This window comes from Hemitrygon akajei, chromosome 23 (genome assembly GCF_048418815.1).
Source record: "Hemitrygon akajei chromosome 23, sHemAka1.3, whole genome shotgun sequence".
Taxonomy (NCBI): domain Eukaryota; kingdom Metazoa; phylum Chordata; class Chondrichthyes; order Myliobatiformes; family Dasyatidae; genus Hemitrygon; species Hemitrygon akajei.
The window spans coordinates 55817792-55836609 of NC_133146.1; the positions used below are offsets into that span (position 1 = coordinate 55817792).

Below are 18818 nucleotides of genomic sequence, written 5' to 3' on the forward strand. Positions count from 1 at the left end.
ATAAAGCATAGCATTCACTCTTCTCAAATGCAAGAAATAATAAAATTCCATCAATGATCTTCATAACATTGATCAGAATACACACTCTTTATTTAATGTCACTGGACGCATTTTTCCCACCAGTAAAAAACAGATTTTTTTTAATGGTCTAATGAACGGTTCCCAACCTAGGGTCCATGGACCCCATGCTTAATGGTATTGGCCCATGGCATAAAAAAAAGGTTGGGAACCTCTTTCTAATAAATGAATTTGAAATAAAAGACATCATCGGTTGCATTTTGATTGATTTATTATTTATTTGGATCTGATGGAAGCTGAAATCTGTCTTCACTAGGAAAGACACAAACAATCTCCCAGGTGTAATAGTGGCCAAAGGAACTAGGGTAAAGGATGAACTGAAGGAAATTTATATTAGGCAAGAAACAGTGTTGGATAGACTGTTGAGTCTGAAGACTTATAAGTCCCCGGGACCTGATGGTCTGCATCCCAGGGTACTTAAAGAGGTGGCTCTAGAAATCGTGGACGCATTGGTAATCATTTTCCAATGTTCTATAGATTCAGGAACAGTTCCTGCTGATTGGAGGGTGGCTAATGTTGTCCCACTTTTCAAGAAAGGAGGGAGAGAGAAAACAGGGAATAATAGACAGGTTAGCCTGACGTCAGTGGTGGGAAAGATGCTGGAGTCAATTATTAAAGAGGAAATTACGACACATTTGGATAGCAGTAGAAGGATCAGTCTAAGTCAGCATGGATTTATGAAGGGAAAATCATGCTTGACTAATCTTCTGGAGTTTTTTGAGGATGTAACTATGAAAATGGACAAGGGAGAGCCAGTGGATGTAGTGTACCTGGACTTCCAGAAAGCTTTTGATAAAGTCCCACATAGGAGATTAGTGGGCAAAATTAGGGCACATGGTATTGGGGACAGAGTACTGACATGGATTGAAAATTGGCTGGCTGACAGGAAACAAAGAGTAGTGATTAACGGGTCCCTTTCAGAATGGCAGGCTGTGACCAGTGGGGTACTGCAAGGTTCGGTGCTGGGACCGCAGCTGTTTGCAATATACATTAATGATTTAGATGAAGGGATTAAAAGTAACATTAGCAATTTTGCTGATGATACAAAGCTGGGTGGCAGTGTGAAATGTCAGGAGGATGTTATGAGAATGCAGGGTGATCTGGACAGGTTGGGTGAGTGGGCAAATGTATGGCAGATGCAGTTTAATGTGGGCAAATGTGAGGTTATCCACTTTGGTGGCAAGAACAGGAAGGCAGATTACTATCTAAATGGAGTCAAGTTAGGAAAAGGGGAAGTACAATGAGATCTAGGTGTTCTTGTACATCAGTCAATGAAAGCAAGCATGCAGTGAAGAAAGCTAATGGCATGCTGGCTTTTATAACAAGAGGAATTGAGTATAGGAGTAAAGAGGTCCTTCTGCAGCTGTACAGGGCCCTGGTGAGACCCCACCTGGAGTATTGTGTGTAGTTTTGGTCTCCAAATTTGAGGAAAGACATTCTTGCTATTGAGGGAGTGCAGCGTAGGTTCACAAGGTTAATTCCCGGAATGGCGGGACTGTCATATGTTGAAAGATTGGAGCGACTGGGCTTGTATACACTGGAATTTAGAAGGATGAGAGGGGATCTGATTGAAACATGTAAGATTATTAAGGGATTGGACACACTGGAGGCAGGAAGCATGTTCCCACTGATGGAAGAGTCCAGAACTAGAGGCCACAGTTTAAGAATAAGGGGTAGGCCATTTAGAACAGAGATGCGGAAAAACTTTTTCACCCAGAGAGTGGTGGATATGTGGAATGCTCTGCCCCAAAAGGCAGTGGAGGCCAAGTCTCTGGATGCATTCAAGAGAGTTAGATAAAGCTCTTATAGATAGCGGGGTCAAGGGATATGGGGAGAGGGCAGGAACGGGGTACTGATTGTGTATGATCAGCCATGATCACAGTGAATGGCTGTGCTGGCTAGAAGGGTCGAAGGGCCGACTCCTGCACCTACTGTCTATTGTCTATTGAAATCAGCTGATGGTCACTGCTGCCTGAGAAGTCCTATGGTGAGAATGAGGTCACACACGTTGGGCTGACACAGTGCTATGATTTTGCAGTGATACACTACTCTCCAAATAAAGCCTCTTGGTCACCATATTGGGGTGCAATAGAAAAGAGGGTCCAAATCAGGAGAGTGTTCAGTGAGAGTGCTGACTACGGAACATACATTGTAGGTTGCCAAGAGAGAAATTTCATTATGCAAGATACCATTCTTGCAGAGAAGTAAACTACAGGCAAAGTATGGTATAATCAATTTGAACATTTTGACTATTTCCATGAACTTAAGCTTGGAATCATTTAATAGAAACTGAAGTATTCCATAAGCTAACACAAGAAATAGTTTCAAAAAATGTACTAGATTTGGCAGGAGCAAGTGGTAGCCTTTTTTCAAGACACACCTTGTAAATCCTAATCATTCGCTTGTCAGAAGCAAGGCACTGCAGACTAACTAAGTGAAATTCTACAGTGGATGGAATGAGTCAATAGGGAATACAGGGAAGACTAATATTCATTTCATTACCTCCACCAAGGAGAGAAGTATTCTGAAAACAATATTCATCCAATTCAATATTCTGAAAACAACATTCAAGTTATTTCAAGAAGCTAACGGCCCAGAATGGAAGCTTTCCCCAAAGATAGTCGCACTCCCTCATTAACTTAATACAATACACATCTGCACTGGTGAGAATCAAATAAAATTATATCTTCAAAGGAAAATTTCTGTTTTGAGCCATTTGTTTTGTATTGTAGTATAAATGCAGACTGCACAAATAAAAGATACGACTACCAATTTCAATCTGGGATCTAAAATCACATTGCGTTCAGCAGAACTGATGGTGCCTCTGACGACCTGCCAAAGAAAGTTAAAAATATTTAAACTCATTTTTAAAATGCTGCTCCAAATAATATATTACTTTGCACAGTAGAGCAAAAACTTTAAACTGACAAGAGTAAAATCATTCTTTTTAAAATTTTAACAATGTTATCCTGTAGTTCAATCATAATGATCATTATAGTATTAAGCAATTATTGATTATAATTTTTTGCAACAAATGTGAATCTTTAAAAAAAAACAAAGAAAACTCAGTTATACTTGGGACAACGACATTTACATTAAAATCAGTATCAGCTCCAAAATATTGTCCAAGAATGCTTGCTTTAATAGTTTTAATCATATCTAAATGAGGTTTAAGTTAATTCTTTCAAATTGCATAGATATTTGCAGCAATATTTAACGCAATCAAAGCTGCATTTCATAATCCTGTGCAACTACACAGTGGAGGATGATTTCCAAGCTACTGTGATGCTTCCTAGGACATCTGGCAACGGTAATGTTAATACACCATGAAAGCACCAATTAAGTCCTTAAATTGATGAATGTTTTTTTAAAAACAGCCACACTGCAATTCCTCATCATTAAACAAACCTGTGCCCATATTATTCACAAGCATGAATGTCACAGGTAGACACAAACATTGCCGTGTTTGACTGCAGCTGCTATTGTGCTTTTAGATGAAGTCTGAACAAATGGGAGCAAGGAGGAGTTTAAGGGTAATAACAATATTCAAGGTAGAAATTCTAAATGGCTAATGAAATATAAAACAGAGTTAATGGGTTCACTTAAACGCACAAGCTTCAGAGCCGCAGCTCAATGGTTTGAGAGAATGAGGCCAGTGATCAAACAGCAGATTGAACTGGAGCTGCCCAAGTTAAAATCTCATTACCACATCATAGCCAAATTGCAGGCACCATAATGTTGTTCTGCAGCTTTAAATCAAAAATAAGAACATGTAGTGAGTCGAGCACTAGAAATTTGCAATGTCAAGCCAAACACAAAGAAAGCAAAGGAAATTTTTATGATTGGTTAATTGTGCAGGAAGCTTTAAATCTATATTGACCTAACAATGTGTTTTGCGACATCTCACACATATCATAGTTGGATTTTAAACCAAGAAAGTTTTGGTAAAACTGCTTACCAGCTCTCCAACCTCTACAAAATTGTGAACCATTACACATTAACATTGAGACCATCCAATACGTTTGAAAAGAAAATGGAAAGAACTGTAATAACACTATAAGACAGGAGTAGAAATAGGCTACCAGCCCATCTAGACTTCTCTGCCATTCAATTTTGGCCGATTTATTTTCCCTCTCGTCTCCATTTTGTCTTCTCCTCATAACCTCTGACACCCTTACCAATCAAGAACTTATCAACTTCGGCTTTTAATATAACTCATGCCTTGGCCTTCTCAATTCTTTGTGGCAGTGAATTCCATAGGTTCACCACCTTCTTGCTGAAGAAATTCCTCATCTGTTCTAAAGGGACGCCCTATTCTGAAGCTGCTCTCCCATTATTGGAAACATCTCCATGTCACTCTATCCAGGCCTTTCAATATTCAGCATGTTTCTCCACATTCTATTAAACTACAGCAAGAATAGGCACAAAGCTATCAAATGCTCCTCATCCAATAACCCCCATACCAAGGATTAGTCCTGTAAATGTCCTCTGGTCTTTTCCAATGCCAGCACATAATTTCTTACACGAGGCCCAAAACTGCTCACAATACTCCAAGAGTAGTCTGACCAATGCCTTATAATGCTTCAGCATCACATCTTTGCTTTTATATTTGCCTTGCTTCCCATCAACTCAGCCTGTAAGTTAAACTTCAGGGAATCCTACACGAGAATTCCCAAGTTCTATTGTATCTACGATTTCTGAATTTGCTCCCCGTTTAGAAAATACCTTACGCTTCTATCCCTTCCACCAAAATGCATGATCATACACTTCCCTACACTATATTCCATCTTCCCTCTTGGCCCATTCTCCCAATCTGTCCAAGTTTTTCTGCAGACTCCCTGTTTTTGCCCCTCGACCTATCCTTGTATCATCTGCAAACTTCAAAGTTCAAAGTAAATTTATTATCAAAGTACATATGTCATCATATAAACCCTGAGATTCATTTTCTTGCTGCCATACACAATAAATATAAAATATAATTATAACCATAATAAGATCAATGAAAGATCACACGAACTTGGCTGTTCAATCAGTGCACAAAACTTGGCCACAAATCCATCAATTCTGTCTTCTAGATCATTAACATATAATGTGAAATATGGAAATTAGTTTAGTCAGATTGCTTTCGGCAGAAAGACTGCATCTGTGATGGTTATTGGAAAATGGAGTCTTGTACTAATATATAATGGAATAGTGCCAATCTAAGCATAATCAGTGAGCACCTACAGGATAGCAGAAGTCTCTGCAATGTTTCATCTCAAAAACCTCACAACTATTCACTTTAAATATCACAAATACACTAGATTCCTTTATTCACTTAAACTGAGATTATGGAAAGGATCTAGGCAATGCTGGCAAATTTATCAGCCATCTTCAATAGTTGTCCTAAAGGACTGTACCACTACAGTCCTTCTGGTGATTGTATTCCTAGTATTGTTGGGTAGGGAGTTATAGGATTTAGAACCAGGGATGCAGGGCCAGAGATATTTTTCCCAAGACAGAGGGACAGAGGGGACTCACAGGTGGTGACAATGGCACTTCCTTCTCCTTCTTAATGGGAGAAATCATGTTTGGGGATTGCATTTCAACTATTCTTGGTAAATAGCCATCTTGTTGATGGCACATAGTGCACTTTGTTGATGGTACTTACGGCAGCTACATGGCACCATCACGGAGGAAATGCCTGCTCAAAGAGTGCCAGTCAAGCTAGTTGCCTTATCTGAATGATATAAAACGACTTGAGTAGTTGTGGTAATCATTTAGGAAAGTAGAGAGTATTCTGTCACACTACCGAATTGTGGCTTGTAAGTTGCAGAGAGAGCCTATCTCTGGACATTATCAAGTCTTGCTGCATACAACCGTGGGCTTCTTCCATTGTTAAGGAGTTGCAAATGCAACTGAATAATCTGCAATCATCATCCAACATCTCCACTGCTAAGCTTATGAAAGAATGTGAGCTAAATCGGCTGAAGGTGGTGAGACCTAGGACACAGTCCTGAGGAAAGTCAAAGTAAAATTGATTATCAGAATACATACATTTCACCACATTCTTGTAATGAGGTACTAGGGCTGGGGTGCCTGATCTCTGACCTTCCTCTGTGAATCAGGACTCCAATCACTGGAGCTATTACCCTTAAGATTATTGTTGATCTTAGTTTTACCAGTGCAACTTGGTATCACACACAAACAATGGCGCATTGGTTTCAAGGGCAATCATTATCTTACTCTCACCTTTCCTCTGGAATTCAACCTTTTGGTTTTTACTTGGACCAAGGCTGGGAAATCTGAAGCCAAACAATCTTTGAAAAAAATCCAAACAAGGCTTCCAGGTGTGATTAATGATTACCATTTCTTGGCACAGTCGAAGATAGATTCCATGACTTTTCCAATGATTGAGATTAATTTGATTGAGTGCCTTGCTTTTTCCACATTGTCTAGGACTGATGTTGTAGATCTACTGAAGCAGCTTAGCTAGGCACACAACTGTTTGTTGTTTGGTCTCAAAGACTTCCTTGTATGCTCTCAGCTGTTTCTTACCAGCATGCAGACTGAATCAAACTGGCTAGAGATCAGCTTTCTTGAAGGTGAGGATCTGAGAAAGTTCATCTTCAACACTTCTTGTTGAACAAGTTTGCATATGCTTGGGCCCTTTTTTCAGCACTGGCATATGTGGCCTCATAAACAGCCAATGGGAGGAAGAGACTCCAAGAACAATCCCATTTGCTGTTTAATTGTCAAGCCTGGACAGTTACAGATGCAGAGTTTACTTTTGATTCACTAGCCATGAGATGATTTAGCACTGTTCACAACATGCATGAAACCCCTATTTACAATTTCGATGAATGTACTCCAGCTGTTGCCTAAGCAAGGATTCTTCATTAAAATTCCATTAAAACATTCAAAGTCCTTCACTGTCATAATCACAGCCGAGTTTGTATGATTAAAAGTGGAATCAGACCCTGGGCCTTCCTTACTTGCAGGTTTCATCACTCATCATTTCCACAAAGGCCTCATATTACATCTACACAATGACGTAAATCCAACTTGCTGGATTAACGTAATCCTCTGTATGTTGCATTCTGATGATTAATTGTAAATAATTCAAGTATTCCAAAACTATTTATTTCATACCCATGTCCGTACTCTTAATAATAGTAACAACATTCCTGTCCATTTTCACAAGTTTCACAAATAGCAAAAAACAAAGTTGAATTTGCTTAAGTATGATATTAGGCATATTTTAAGAGATTATGTTTTTATAGTGTGATTCATGACTCAATGTTCCAGATTGTTTTATGGTCAATTCAATACAATTTCAAGTGTAACTACTGTGAATAAAGTATTATTGTAGCCTATTCTGGCAGATGGGGCTCATTGGCAACTCATCTACGAGAAGGAAAACTGATCTCAAACCTCTGCTGTCTTGCGGCTACACCCACTCATGGGGAAGGCTTTAGAAGTAAATCTGGAGCTGGAGTCCATAAGGCAGTCATATGTTGAGTTCAATGCTGGCTGGCAACTCCCATGAAACCACTGGTGCCAATCTGTGTGAGTCTCTGTTGTTCCTTTGGATTCATCAGCTACATGGAGAGGGAGAATCTGCTGCATGGGCAACAGGCTGCTCTCCATATTGTACTGCCTTAGCTTGTGTATCACACAGACAGCTGAAGCACAACATCCACGATCGACCCTGACCAATGGAGGACCTCATTGTTGTCGACTGCAACCTCATCATGTTATATCTACATTGAGGAAATTTGCCATTGACATTTTAAGGGCCTGTGCCCAAGTGTTTCATCATTACTAAATCTATACAAATCACTCAGTATTCCAAACACCAGACACAATTGATTAGGATTCTAAAGCACTGACATTGACATATTTTGATTGAATGGTGTTTCATTTATTCTGACAGCAACAGTCAGTCAGGGGAGGTAGATCATTAATTAAAATGAACAAATGGAACTTTCTCTATACCAGAGAAAGTCAATAAGTTGTGAGGGTTTTAGCTTTGGCTCAGCAGCAGTAGATTCACTTGGAATCAGAGAATTATGGTTTTGAGATCCATGAACAGAAACCTGAGCACATTTTAGGGTGACATTTTAACTGATTCTTAGAGAAGGTTTCTTTCACACAATATGTTAAACCAGGATCCAATTTGCCATTTTGAATTGAATTTGAGGAATGTGATAACTTTTAAACCAAGAAGCCGGGTATTTCTTGTGTTTTCCTGGTCAAATGTTTAATGTATACCACTAGAATGACACAGCGCTAAACTGAACTGAATGCAACTAAACACTGCTGGACCATTTGAAAGACTCTGGGAAATTCTGTTTAACATTCCACGTGTCGCTTGATTTTTGCTGTTTGCACAATTTGTTGTTGTTCTGTATGTTGCGTGTTAAATGTTTTTATTGAATGGGTTCCATCGTGTTTCTCTTTTATGGCTGCCTGTGGGAAGACTAATCTCAGGGTTGTATAGGATGGACGTACTTTGGATCTTTGAATGTTTTCATCATTTGTTACTTGTGGAACTATTTGTGTCAGGGTCATACAGCACAGAAACAGATCCTCCGGCCCATCATGTCCCAACCAACCATCAAGTACTACAGTATTTATATTGATCCCTTTGACAAGGCTTAAAATGCTTCAGAAATGTCGTACTTACTCTACACACACACAAGCAATGAGTTCTATCCAACACTATCCTGTCCTCCTACGAATTTATTCCAGTTTGCCAACATACCTAGCACCCCTTGTGCCTTAAACTTCTGGAGCAGTCTAGTACATGGATGGAACCCCATCAAAAGCCTTAATTGCACATAAATCATTAATTTTTAGTTTGCCTCCTCTTTGAGAGACATGATCACTCCTGCATAAAACCATGTTGACTCCTCCCTATCAATTCTTGTCTTTGCAAGTGAGCACAAATCCAGTCTGCCAGAATCCTCCCCAACACTGATGCAAGGCTCATCTACCTGTAGTTTCCTTGGTCTTCCCTACTGTCCATTTTGAAGAAGGGGGCAAGATTAGCTATACTCTTGTCTTCTGACACCATGCCTGTGGGTAAGGAAGTTGCAAACAGCTATGGCAGAGCCCCACCAACATCCTCTGTTGCTTCCCCAAGCAATACTGGAAGATCCATGCTGGCTCTAGGAATTTATATTTTAATGCTTTCTTCTTCCTCCTTTAACTCTCCAGCACCAATATCCTTCTCCCTGATGAATATTGCTGAGAAGTATTCATTTAGGATTCGATCAGAACTCCATACATACAGTACTGCACAGAAGTGCAAGGCAGGTTCCCAAGACTTTTGCACAGTATTGCATTTCTTTATGTGGAGGGCAGAGTGACTTTGTAAATCTGGCAAAAGCAAAGGATATTGGGAATGGTGAGGGTAGTGTGTCATGGGAGAAGCGTGGGACAGGAGGCAGAGAAGGAGGGGTGGGGGCGGGGGAAGGGGTGCAGGTGCAGTCACACCTAGCCCTGAGACAGCAAGGTTCCAAACAATTGTTTTATTGATCATTGCAGAATGCTTCTCTGGTGCTTCCTGCTCCCTTCCCCTTTTCTCATCCATGATTCCCCTTCCCACTCTCAGTCCACAATAGAAACTCATATCAGAATCAGGTTTATCATCACTGTCATGTCATGAAATTAGGTTTTTTTTGCCTGCAGCAGTACAGCGCAATACATAAAATTACTACAGTACTGTGCAAAAGTGTTAGGCACCCTAACTAAGTATATGTACCCAAGACTTGCACAGGTGTTGCCAACATTTTGTGTGTGTGTGTGTGTGTGTGTGTGTGTGTGTGTGTGTGTGTGTGTGTGTGTGTGTGTGTGTGTGTGTGTGTGTGTGTGTGTGTGTGTGTGTGTGTGTGTGTGTGTGTGTGTGTGTGTGTGTGTGTGTGTTGCTTCACACATAGATGATCTTTTTGTCCTATACAGTTCCAGCCTGATCATTCTATTTTTATATTCTTTGCTCAGCTACATTTCTTCTTAAGCACCTTATTTATTTGTTCTGCTCCCTTCCAGGATCTGCAAAATGTAGTCCTTGAACATTTCCCAATATTTTACCACTTTTGGAGTCATCATTATGTGCTATCTCATATGACGTAGGCAATCGTAGTTTATGATGATGATTGTTCTTGGTAAATTCTACGGAAGTGATTTGCCATTGCCTTCTTCGGGGCAGTGTATTTACAAGACAGGTGACCCCAGACATTATCAATACCCCTCAGAGATTGCCTGCCTGGCAATAGTGTCTGCATAACCAGGACTTGTGATATGCACCGGCTGCTCGTATGACCATCCACCACCTGCTCCTGTGGATTCACGTGATGCTGACTGAGGGGGCTAAGCAGTTGCTACACCTTGCCCAATGGTGACCTGTAGGCTAGTGGAGGGAAGGAGTGTCTTACACCTCCTTTTTTAGAGATGTATCACCACCCTGCCACCCACGGTGTATTCACTTCTATTTCTGCCCTTTCAACATGCTTCTCCAGATACAATTCATTTATTACTTTGCTGCTCACCAGCCTACTGCTGCCTTCCCATGTAGCTTACATCCTCACTTTCAACCACACGTAAAGTGGTTTGGTCAGTCCACCTTCATATGATCTGAACATTAATTTAGATTAGCTTAATTTATGAGGAGGAGATTAATTTAGATTAGACTTTCCATACATTTAAATTAGAAAATACTGTACATTTTACATGTTAAACAAATGTCAACAGCTCGATTTCAATTGACTGTCAGGAATTGCTTAGCTCAAAGTTTGATTCAGATCAGCAAAAGTATTGAAGAGAATTACAAACTTACCAATATCAAGATGAACACAGTTTTGTCGATGGCCATCAATGTGGTGGTTGTTCAGGGCTGATGCCGATGGATTTATAAATCTCTTTAAGAAACAGCAAAGCTGTGTCTTCTGATTCCCTATGGAAATTAATGTCATAGTATTAGCAGTGATTAAGAACATTCAACAAAGATAAGTATTTTTAATGGACAATGTGGTTATCAAAGTTGGACTTTAAAATAAGCTGAGACAGTATTTCCATGGTAATATAGTCATTTTTGTGTAAATCAACATACATTATATTTATAACAAACCCAAGCAACAATCTAGCACACTAGAAGAGAGTCATTAAGTACAACCCAAAACATGATTTATCCAGTCTTGTGCTGAAAAATCATCAAACATTGGTAGAATAAAGGAAATTGGAAGATATAACCTCACTTAAGCTCCCTAATCAAATCTGGTTCATTACACAACACCCAATCCAAAATTGTCTTTCTCCAAGAGGGCTCAACCACAGCTGCTCTAAAAACCATCTCGTAGGCATTTTACAAATTCCTTCACTTGGGATCCAGCACCAACTGGATTTTCTCCATCTCCCATGACTATTGTAACATTTCCCTTTTTACAAGCTTCTTCTACCTCCTGTTGTAACTTATATCCCACACTCTGGCTACTTTTCAGAGGCCTTTCTGTAACTCCCATCTGGGTCCCATCTTCTAATCCGATGTCACCTTTTTCCTAAGGATCTGATTTCATCTTTTACTTACAGAGCCACCCCACCCCCTCTGCCTACCTACCTGTTTGTCGTTGGATGTTAAAACTCCCTAGCTACAATCTTCTTTTAGCCACGACTCGGTTATGACCACAATGTCATACCTGCCAATTTCTAACTGCGCTACAAGATCACCTACCTTATTCTGTATACTGTGTGCATTCAAATATAACACCTTCAATCCTGTATTCATTACTCTTTTCAATTTTGCCCCCTTGTTACGCTTCAACTCATTCAGTCATAAGTGTCCTTTTTCTACAGGTCATACCTTCCCCAGAAGACATCGAGAAATCTGAAAAACTGCTCCCTACACCAGTTCCTCAGCCACTCATTCATCTGTATTATCATCCTATTCCTGCCCTATCATATAGTACTGGGAGTAAAGCAGAGATTACTACCTTGCAGGATGCTGCTTTCAGCCTCTTTCCCCAACTCCCTATACTCTCTGCACAGGATCCTTCCCCCTTTCTACCTCTGTCAATGTTGACTCACTCTCTCGAGAATATTCTGCAGCTATTTGGAAACGTCCTTGATCTTAGCATCTGGGAGGCAACAACCCTTACTGGCATCTCTTTCGCAGCTATGGAATTTACTGTCCGACGCCTAACCATTGAGTCTATTATCACTCTACCTGGATTTCCCCTACCTTGCCGAACCTCTGAGCTGGCTAGTGCCGCTGTTGCTATACCCTGACAGGTAACTACAACATAGTAACACTATGATTATTTTGCATTAAAGAATTGTTTTTCATTCTAATTGCACTGTTTCTTGCAAAAACTGTGTATAATTTGTTCTTTGTAAATGCTGCTTATCTGATGCTGTGTGCTTTGATGAGTAAAGTTAGTGCATAGCTCTTGCCACTACACTACAGAAATGGTGCACATGAGATTTACAATAATGCCAAAGCTACAGAATTACAGTTATGAGAAGAGACTGGGGTTGTTTTCTCTGAGGGCCAGTATATTTGAGGTACATAAAATTGAGAAGTCAAGACCAAATAGACATACAATAGTTCCCTCAGCAGTGAGGCACACAACCAGGAGACATAAATGTCAAGTTAATTAAAAGAAAACCTGGGGGGTGTGGAGAGTGGAGATCAATAATATTATATCATTCAATGGGTGGCAGAACTGAGCACAGCGAGGCTGGTGGAAGCAAAAATTCTCTTCACATTTATAAAATACCAAATAGCCACCTCATGTGGTGTAAATTTCTATGGTAGTACAAATGCTCTGATTTGTTGGCCAGCAATGTATCATGTCACCATCTGCTGACCTCACAAGCTGCCTAAAAAAAACTACAGACCTCAAGATCAAGACTTTTTTTTTCTCTTCCTGTTAGCAGTTGCCTTCAGACATCTGATCTGGGGATCACTAGGAACCAACATCTCACTTCTTTGTGCAATTAATGTGGTTTTCCTTCACAAATTGGAGTTCTACATTTCCGAGGCACCTTGTTCACATTCTAAATTAATTGGGCCATCCGTTAATTGGGGCAGCTGCTTATTTGGGACAACTCTTAAAGAACAAAAACAAATCGAGAAAATAGCTGAGATTTCTTTTGTTTATTTGAGGCACTATACTGCTTAATTGGGGAAAAAGACAGTTAGTCTTATGCACTTGTGGCTGTTGGACACCACACCGTCCTTAAGAGTGAACAATTGCGTCAACTTGTGTTACGTTACCCACTTGGGCCAACAGATGCTGATTCAAAAAGCAGAGATTTTTGATCATTTTGTCTTTGACTTTAAAAAAATTGTTTGAGTCCCTTGCCATGAAAAGATTTAACACTAGCCAAAAATTATTACTCTACCAAATTAAGATTCATCTGACTATAGGTGCACGAAAAAGTTTGGGAACCCTTTGCAATTACCTGGTTTTCTGCATTAATTACTCATAAAATGTGGTCTGATCTAAATTGCCCTGTGATTAGGTTAGGGTGAATAAGGTTTGTCTGGGATTGCTGGGGCAGTGTGGCTCTTAGGCGGGAAGTACCTACTCTGTGCTGTATCACTAAATAAATAAATTTCTATAAAACTTCCGATGATTGGGTCTGCTGGGGCAAAACGTACTGGACCCAATTAACCAGAATCCACTGCATATAAAAAATTACGAAGTAGATTTAAGTCTGTCTGGTTCACCATTATTGGTGATATGCCACAGAACACAAAAGAATGTATAATGCATCTTATCAGTATGCAAATATCTGATTTTGCTTAAGTATCATTTTACTCCATGCAATACATTTATAGTTCACAAACTAGAAAGTCTGTGAACCCCGTAGAATTTTCTCTATTTCTGCACAAATATGACCCAAAATATGATCAGATCTTCACACAAGTCCTAAAAGCTAGATAAAGAGAACTCAATTCAATAAAAATAAACACTAAAACATTACTTGTTTATTCATTTATTGAGAAAAATGATCCCATATTACATGTATTTATTGGAAAAAGTATGTGAACCACTGGGGTAATGCCTTCTACAAAAGCTATTTGTTTTTTTTTCATTTTTTAAAAAAAACTTTTTTTATTGTTTTCAAATAGTTACAGAATAAATGTGTATGAAAAAAAAATGTTACCCAGCCCCCCTCCCCTTAACCCCTCCCCCCTAACATCCCTATTAAAAAAAATAAGAAAGAAAAAAAAAAGAAGGAATGCCTGGATATTGGAGGGTCCCCACATGCTCCATGGAGTTCACAATAACTTTAGTATATATATTTATTTCTTTCCCCAAGTAACCAATTATTTCATCTTCGGAGCACCTATATATTTAATCCTGTCTTTTGTAAATAAGGGCGCCAAATTTTCAAAACTGTTTCATATTTATTTCTTAAATTATAAGTAATTTTTTCAAGTGGAATACAGCCATAAATTTCGTCCTTCCAACGATCTATACTTAGATATGTATCCGATTTCCAAATCACTGCAATAGCTTTTTTGGCTACTGCCAATGCAATTTTTATAAATTCTTTCTGATATTTATTCAATTTGGATATCGGTTTTATCCCTTCAATATTACCTAGTAAAAGTAATATTGGGTTGTGTGGAAGTTGTATTCCAATAATTTGTTCCAGTAAAACTTAAATTTGTCCAAAAAGGTTGAATTTTAGAGCAAGACCAAGTAGAATGTAAAAAAGTACCAATTTTTTGGTTACATCGGAAACACTGATCAGATAAATTTGGGTTTAATTTATTTATTTTTTGTGGTGTAATATATAGTTGATGTAAAAAATTGTATTGCACTAATCTTAATCGAACGTTTATTGTATTTGTCATACTCTCAAGAATAGTCTTGACCAGTTTTTTTCTTCAATTTTGATATTCAAATCACTTTCCCATTTTTGTCTTGACTTATGGACTACTTGTTTAATTGCCTATTTTTGAATCAAATTATACATACAAGAGATAAATTTTTTAATCTTTCCTTTTTGAATTAAAGTTTCTATTTCATTGGGTTTCGGTAGTAACATTGTTTGACCTAACTTTTCTCTTAAATAAGCCCTTAGTTGAAAGTAACAAAAAAAGAGTGTTGTTTGATACTTTATATTTATTCTTTAATTGATCAAATGACATTAATATACCTCCTTCAAAAAAATCTCCTATATATCTAATCCCTTTTTGAAACCAATTATATAAAAGTTGATTATCCATTGTAAAAGGAATAAGTCTATTTTGAATTAAAGATCTCTTTGCTGATAAGGATTTCTTTGTCTCATCGTCAACATTTATCTTATTCCATAAATCAATCAAATGTTTTAATATAGGAGATTCTTTCTTTTCCCGTATCCATTTAGATTCCCATTTATATATAAAGTCTTCTGGTATGTTTTCTCCTATTTTATCTAGTTCTATTCTGATCCATGCCGGTTTGTACAAAAGCTATTTGGAGTCAAATGTTCCAATCAATGAGATGAGATTGGAGGTGTGGGTTGTAGAGGTGCCTTGCCCTATGCAAAGGACACACAAAGTCAGGTAACTGACAGAACTTGCTTTTCTCAAGAAAGATCTGTTATGTGCACCATGCCTTAATCAAAACAACTTTCAGAAGACCTCAGAAGATGAATTGTAGAGATACGTGAAGCTGGAAAAGGCTACAAAAGCATTTCTAAAGCCCTGAGTGTTCATCAGTCCACAGTAAGTGAAATTGTCTACAAATGGAGGAAACTTAGTACTGTTGCTACTCTCCCTAGGAGTGGGCAATCTGCAAATATCACACCAAGAGCACAATGTGCATTACTGAAGGAGGTGAAAAAGAACCCAAGGGTAACAGCAAAAGGCCTGCAGAAATCTCTAGAACTTGCTAAAGTCTCTGTTCATGTGTCCACTATGAGAAAAACACTGAACAAGAATGGTATTCATGGAAGGACACCATGGAGGCAATCACTGTTCTCAAAAAAAAAATTGCTGCACATCTCAAATTTGCAAAAGACCACCTGGATGTTCTACAATGCTTCTAGGACTTTGTTCTGTGGACAGATGAGACAAACGTTGAACTTATTGGCAGAAATGTACATTGCATTGCTTGGAGGAAAAAGGGCACTGCACACCAACATCAAAACCTCACCTCAACTGTGAAGCATGGTGGAGGGATCACATTGGTTTGGGGCTTCGTTGAGGGAACAATAAATTCAAAGTTGTATCAAGACATCCTATAGGAGAATGTCGTGGTAGCAGTCTGTTATCTGAATCTTCAACAGAATGGTTTAAGAAGAAGAAAATTCATGTTTTGGAATGGCTGAGTCCAAGTCGTGATCTTAATTTAGCTCAAGCAATCCTTCACTGAATCTAAGCTGCTCCATATACATTTGGCAAATTCACCTGATTTCACAACCAAGGCAGAACACTTAAAATAAACCAGAGATTTCTTGGTTTGAGGATTCTTGGCTTTGATTTTTAAGCTAGTGCACATTTATTATGGATGGATCAATACTTTTTGCACCTTTTGACGCTGCTTTTGTGGGATGGCTGAGATTGCAGTCTTGTACAAAGCCAAAAGTGCAAATATTGTTTGACCATAAGGCATTAATATTTCTAATAACAGTTTTCTTCAACAGTCTTCAATCTGAATGGTGTCTGGGAATGTGGAAGTGGGTTGGGCAAGCCATAAATATTAGTTAAAAGTTTTTGAACAGTCAATTGGTTCCTCTCTTCAAAATACATCCTTTCTTTCACTGGATGAAGGAAATAACGGTGCCCAAGAAGAATGTGATAACTTTCCTTAATGACCATTGTCCAGTAGCACTTACATCTACCATAATGAAATATTTTGAGAGGTTGGTGCTGAAACACATCAACTCCTGCCTGAAAAGCTACTTGGATCTGCTGCAATTTGCCTACCGTCATAACAGGTAAATAGCAGATATCTTTTCATTGGTTCTTCACTGACAACAGTTCAACATTCAGTATTATCATCCCCTGAAAACTAATCAGTAAGCTCCAATACCTGGACTTCAATACCTCAGTGTGCAACTGGATCTTCAATTTCCTCAATTGTAGAGGAAAGTCAGTACCAAATGGCAACATCTCCTACACAATCTCCATCAGTAAAGGTGCACCACAAGGCTGTGTTGTGGATGAAGTCGGTTCTGATTGGCAACAGCATCTCCTACCCAATCTCCATCAGTAAACAAGGCTGTCTGCTTAGCGACCTAATCTACTACCTTTATGCTTATGACTGTGAGGCTAAGCACATATTTAAGTTTGTTGATGACACCGCTGTTGCTGGCCGAATCAGCATATAGGTGGCAGATTTAAAATCTGGCTGAGTTGTACTACAATAACATCTCACTCAATATCAGCAAAACCACAATGCTGATTATTGACTTCAGGAGGAAACAGAAGGTCCATGAGCCAGTCCTCATTGAGGGATCAAAGTTGGAGAGGGTTACAACTTTTAATTCCTCAGTGTTACTATTTCAGAGGATCTGTTCTGGGTCTAAAATCCATGTGTTATTTCAAAGAAAGCATAGGAGAGTCTCTACTCTCTTAGAAGTTTTTAAAGATTCAGCATGTCATCTGAAACTTTGATAAACTTCTGTAAATGCATGGTGGAGAGTATGTTGACTGATCGCATCACAGCCTGGTATAGAAATACCAATGGCCTTGAAGGGAAAAGTGTACAAAAGGTTGTGGAAACAGCTCAGTCCATTTCAGATAAAGCCCTCCCCACAACTGAACAGGACAAAGAGAGCAGGTCACAGGAAGAAATATTCATCATTGAGGAACCCCATCATCCAGGCCATGCTCACTTCTCACTGTTGCCATCAGGAAGGAGATACAAAAACCTCAGGACCCTCACCACTAGGTTCAGGAATAGTTATTATCCCTCAGCCATCAGGCTCTTGAACCAGAGGAGATAACTTCACTCGCCCCAAATACTGAATTGTTTCCACAAAATATGGACTCAGTTTCAAGGACTCTTCAACTCATGTTCTTGATATTTATTGTTTATTTATTATAATTAATTTGTTTGTCTTTTTCTTTCTGTAATAACTGTTTGTCATCTTTTACACATTGGCTGCTTATCTGTCTTGTGTGCAGTTTTTCATCGATTTTTATGGTATTTCTTTGTATTTACTGAGAATGCCTACAAGAAAATGAATCTCTGGGTAGTACATGATATGTAATTTGATAATAAATTTACTTTAAAGTTTGAAACTACTATCCTATAGAATACAGAGCCTGAATGAGTGAGTGTACTATTTATTCAAGCAAAAATAAAGCTTCAAGCCAAGGTTGCTGCATTTTTCCACACACAGTATTAATGAGATATTCATTCCCTTGTTTCTCTCAGGTTGTATTTAATGTACAAATTAAAAATTTAATATTGTTAGCGCAATAAAACTCATGACTTTTCGAAAAAGTTTGAAAAGATGCGTTTTTGATCAACAACTAAAAATCAGCAGTCACTAATTATCCTCTTTATTACTCCATAACTGTCTCTTCAAGAAAGTAATCTATCCTCTCCACGATACTGTAAATTTCACATATTAAAGCAGTCATGGGAGTTCAAAAACACAATCCAGTAGATTCCAATTAATTAGGCTATCAAGTCAATTAGAGCAGCTGCTTTTTTGGGACAACTCTTAAAAGAACAAAAAATAATCAAGAAACTAGCAGGGATTCCCTGAGTTTATTTTAGAAACTATGCTGCTTATATTGCCAAACA

General features: G+C 38.6%; 1 protein-coding gene across 2 annotated transcripts in view; it reads right to left on the reverse strand.

Moving 5' to 3' along the window:
• Positions 1-276: 276 nt before the first annotated feature.
• The window catches only part of sec23ip (SEC23 interacting protein), a 135382-nt gene continuing 116840 nt past the window's right edge, over positions 277-18818 (reverse strand). For both annotated transcript variants that reach the window (XM_073027705.1, XM_073027704.1), the window contains exons 18-19: positions 10898-11014; positions 277-2910 (exon numbers count right to left, since the gene is read on the reverse strand). In XM_073027705.1, coding sequence (XP_072883806.1) covers positions 10933-11014 — 82 coding nt within the window. In that variant the 3' untranslated portion in view covers positions 277-2910; positions 10898-10932. The remainder of the gene's footprint in view (positions 2911-10897; positions 11015-18818) is intronic.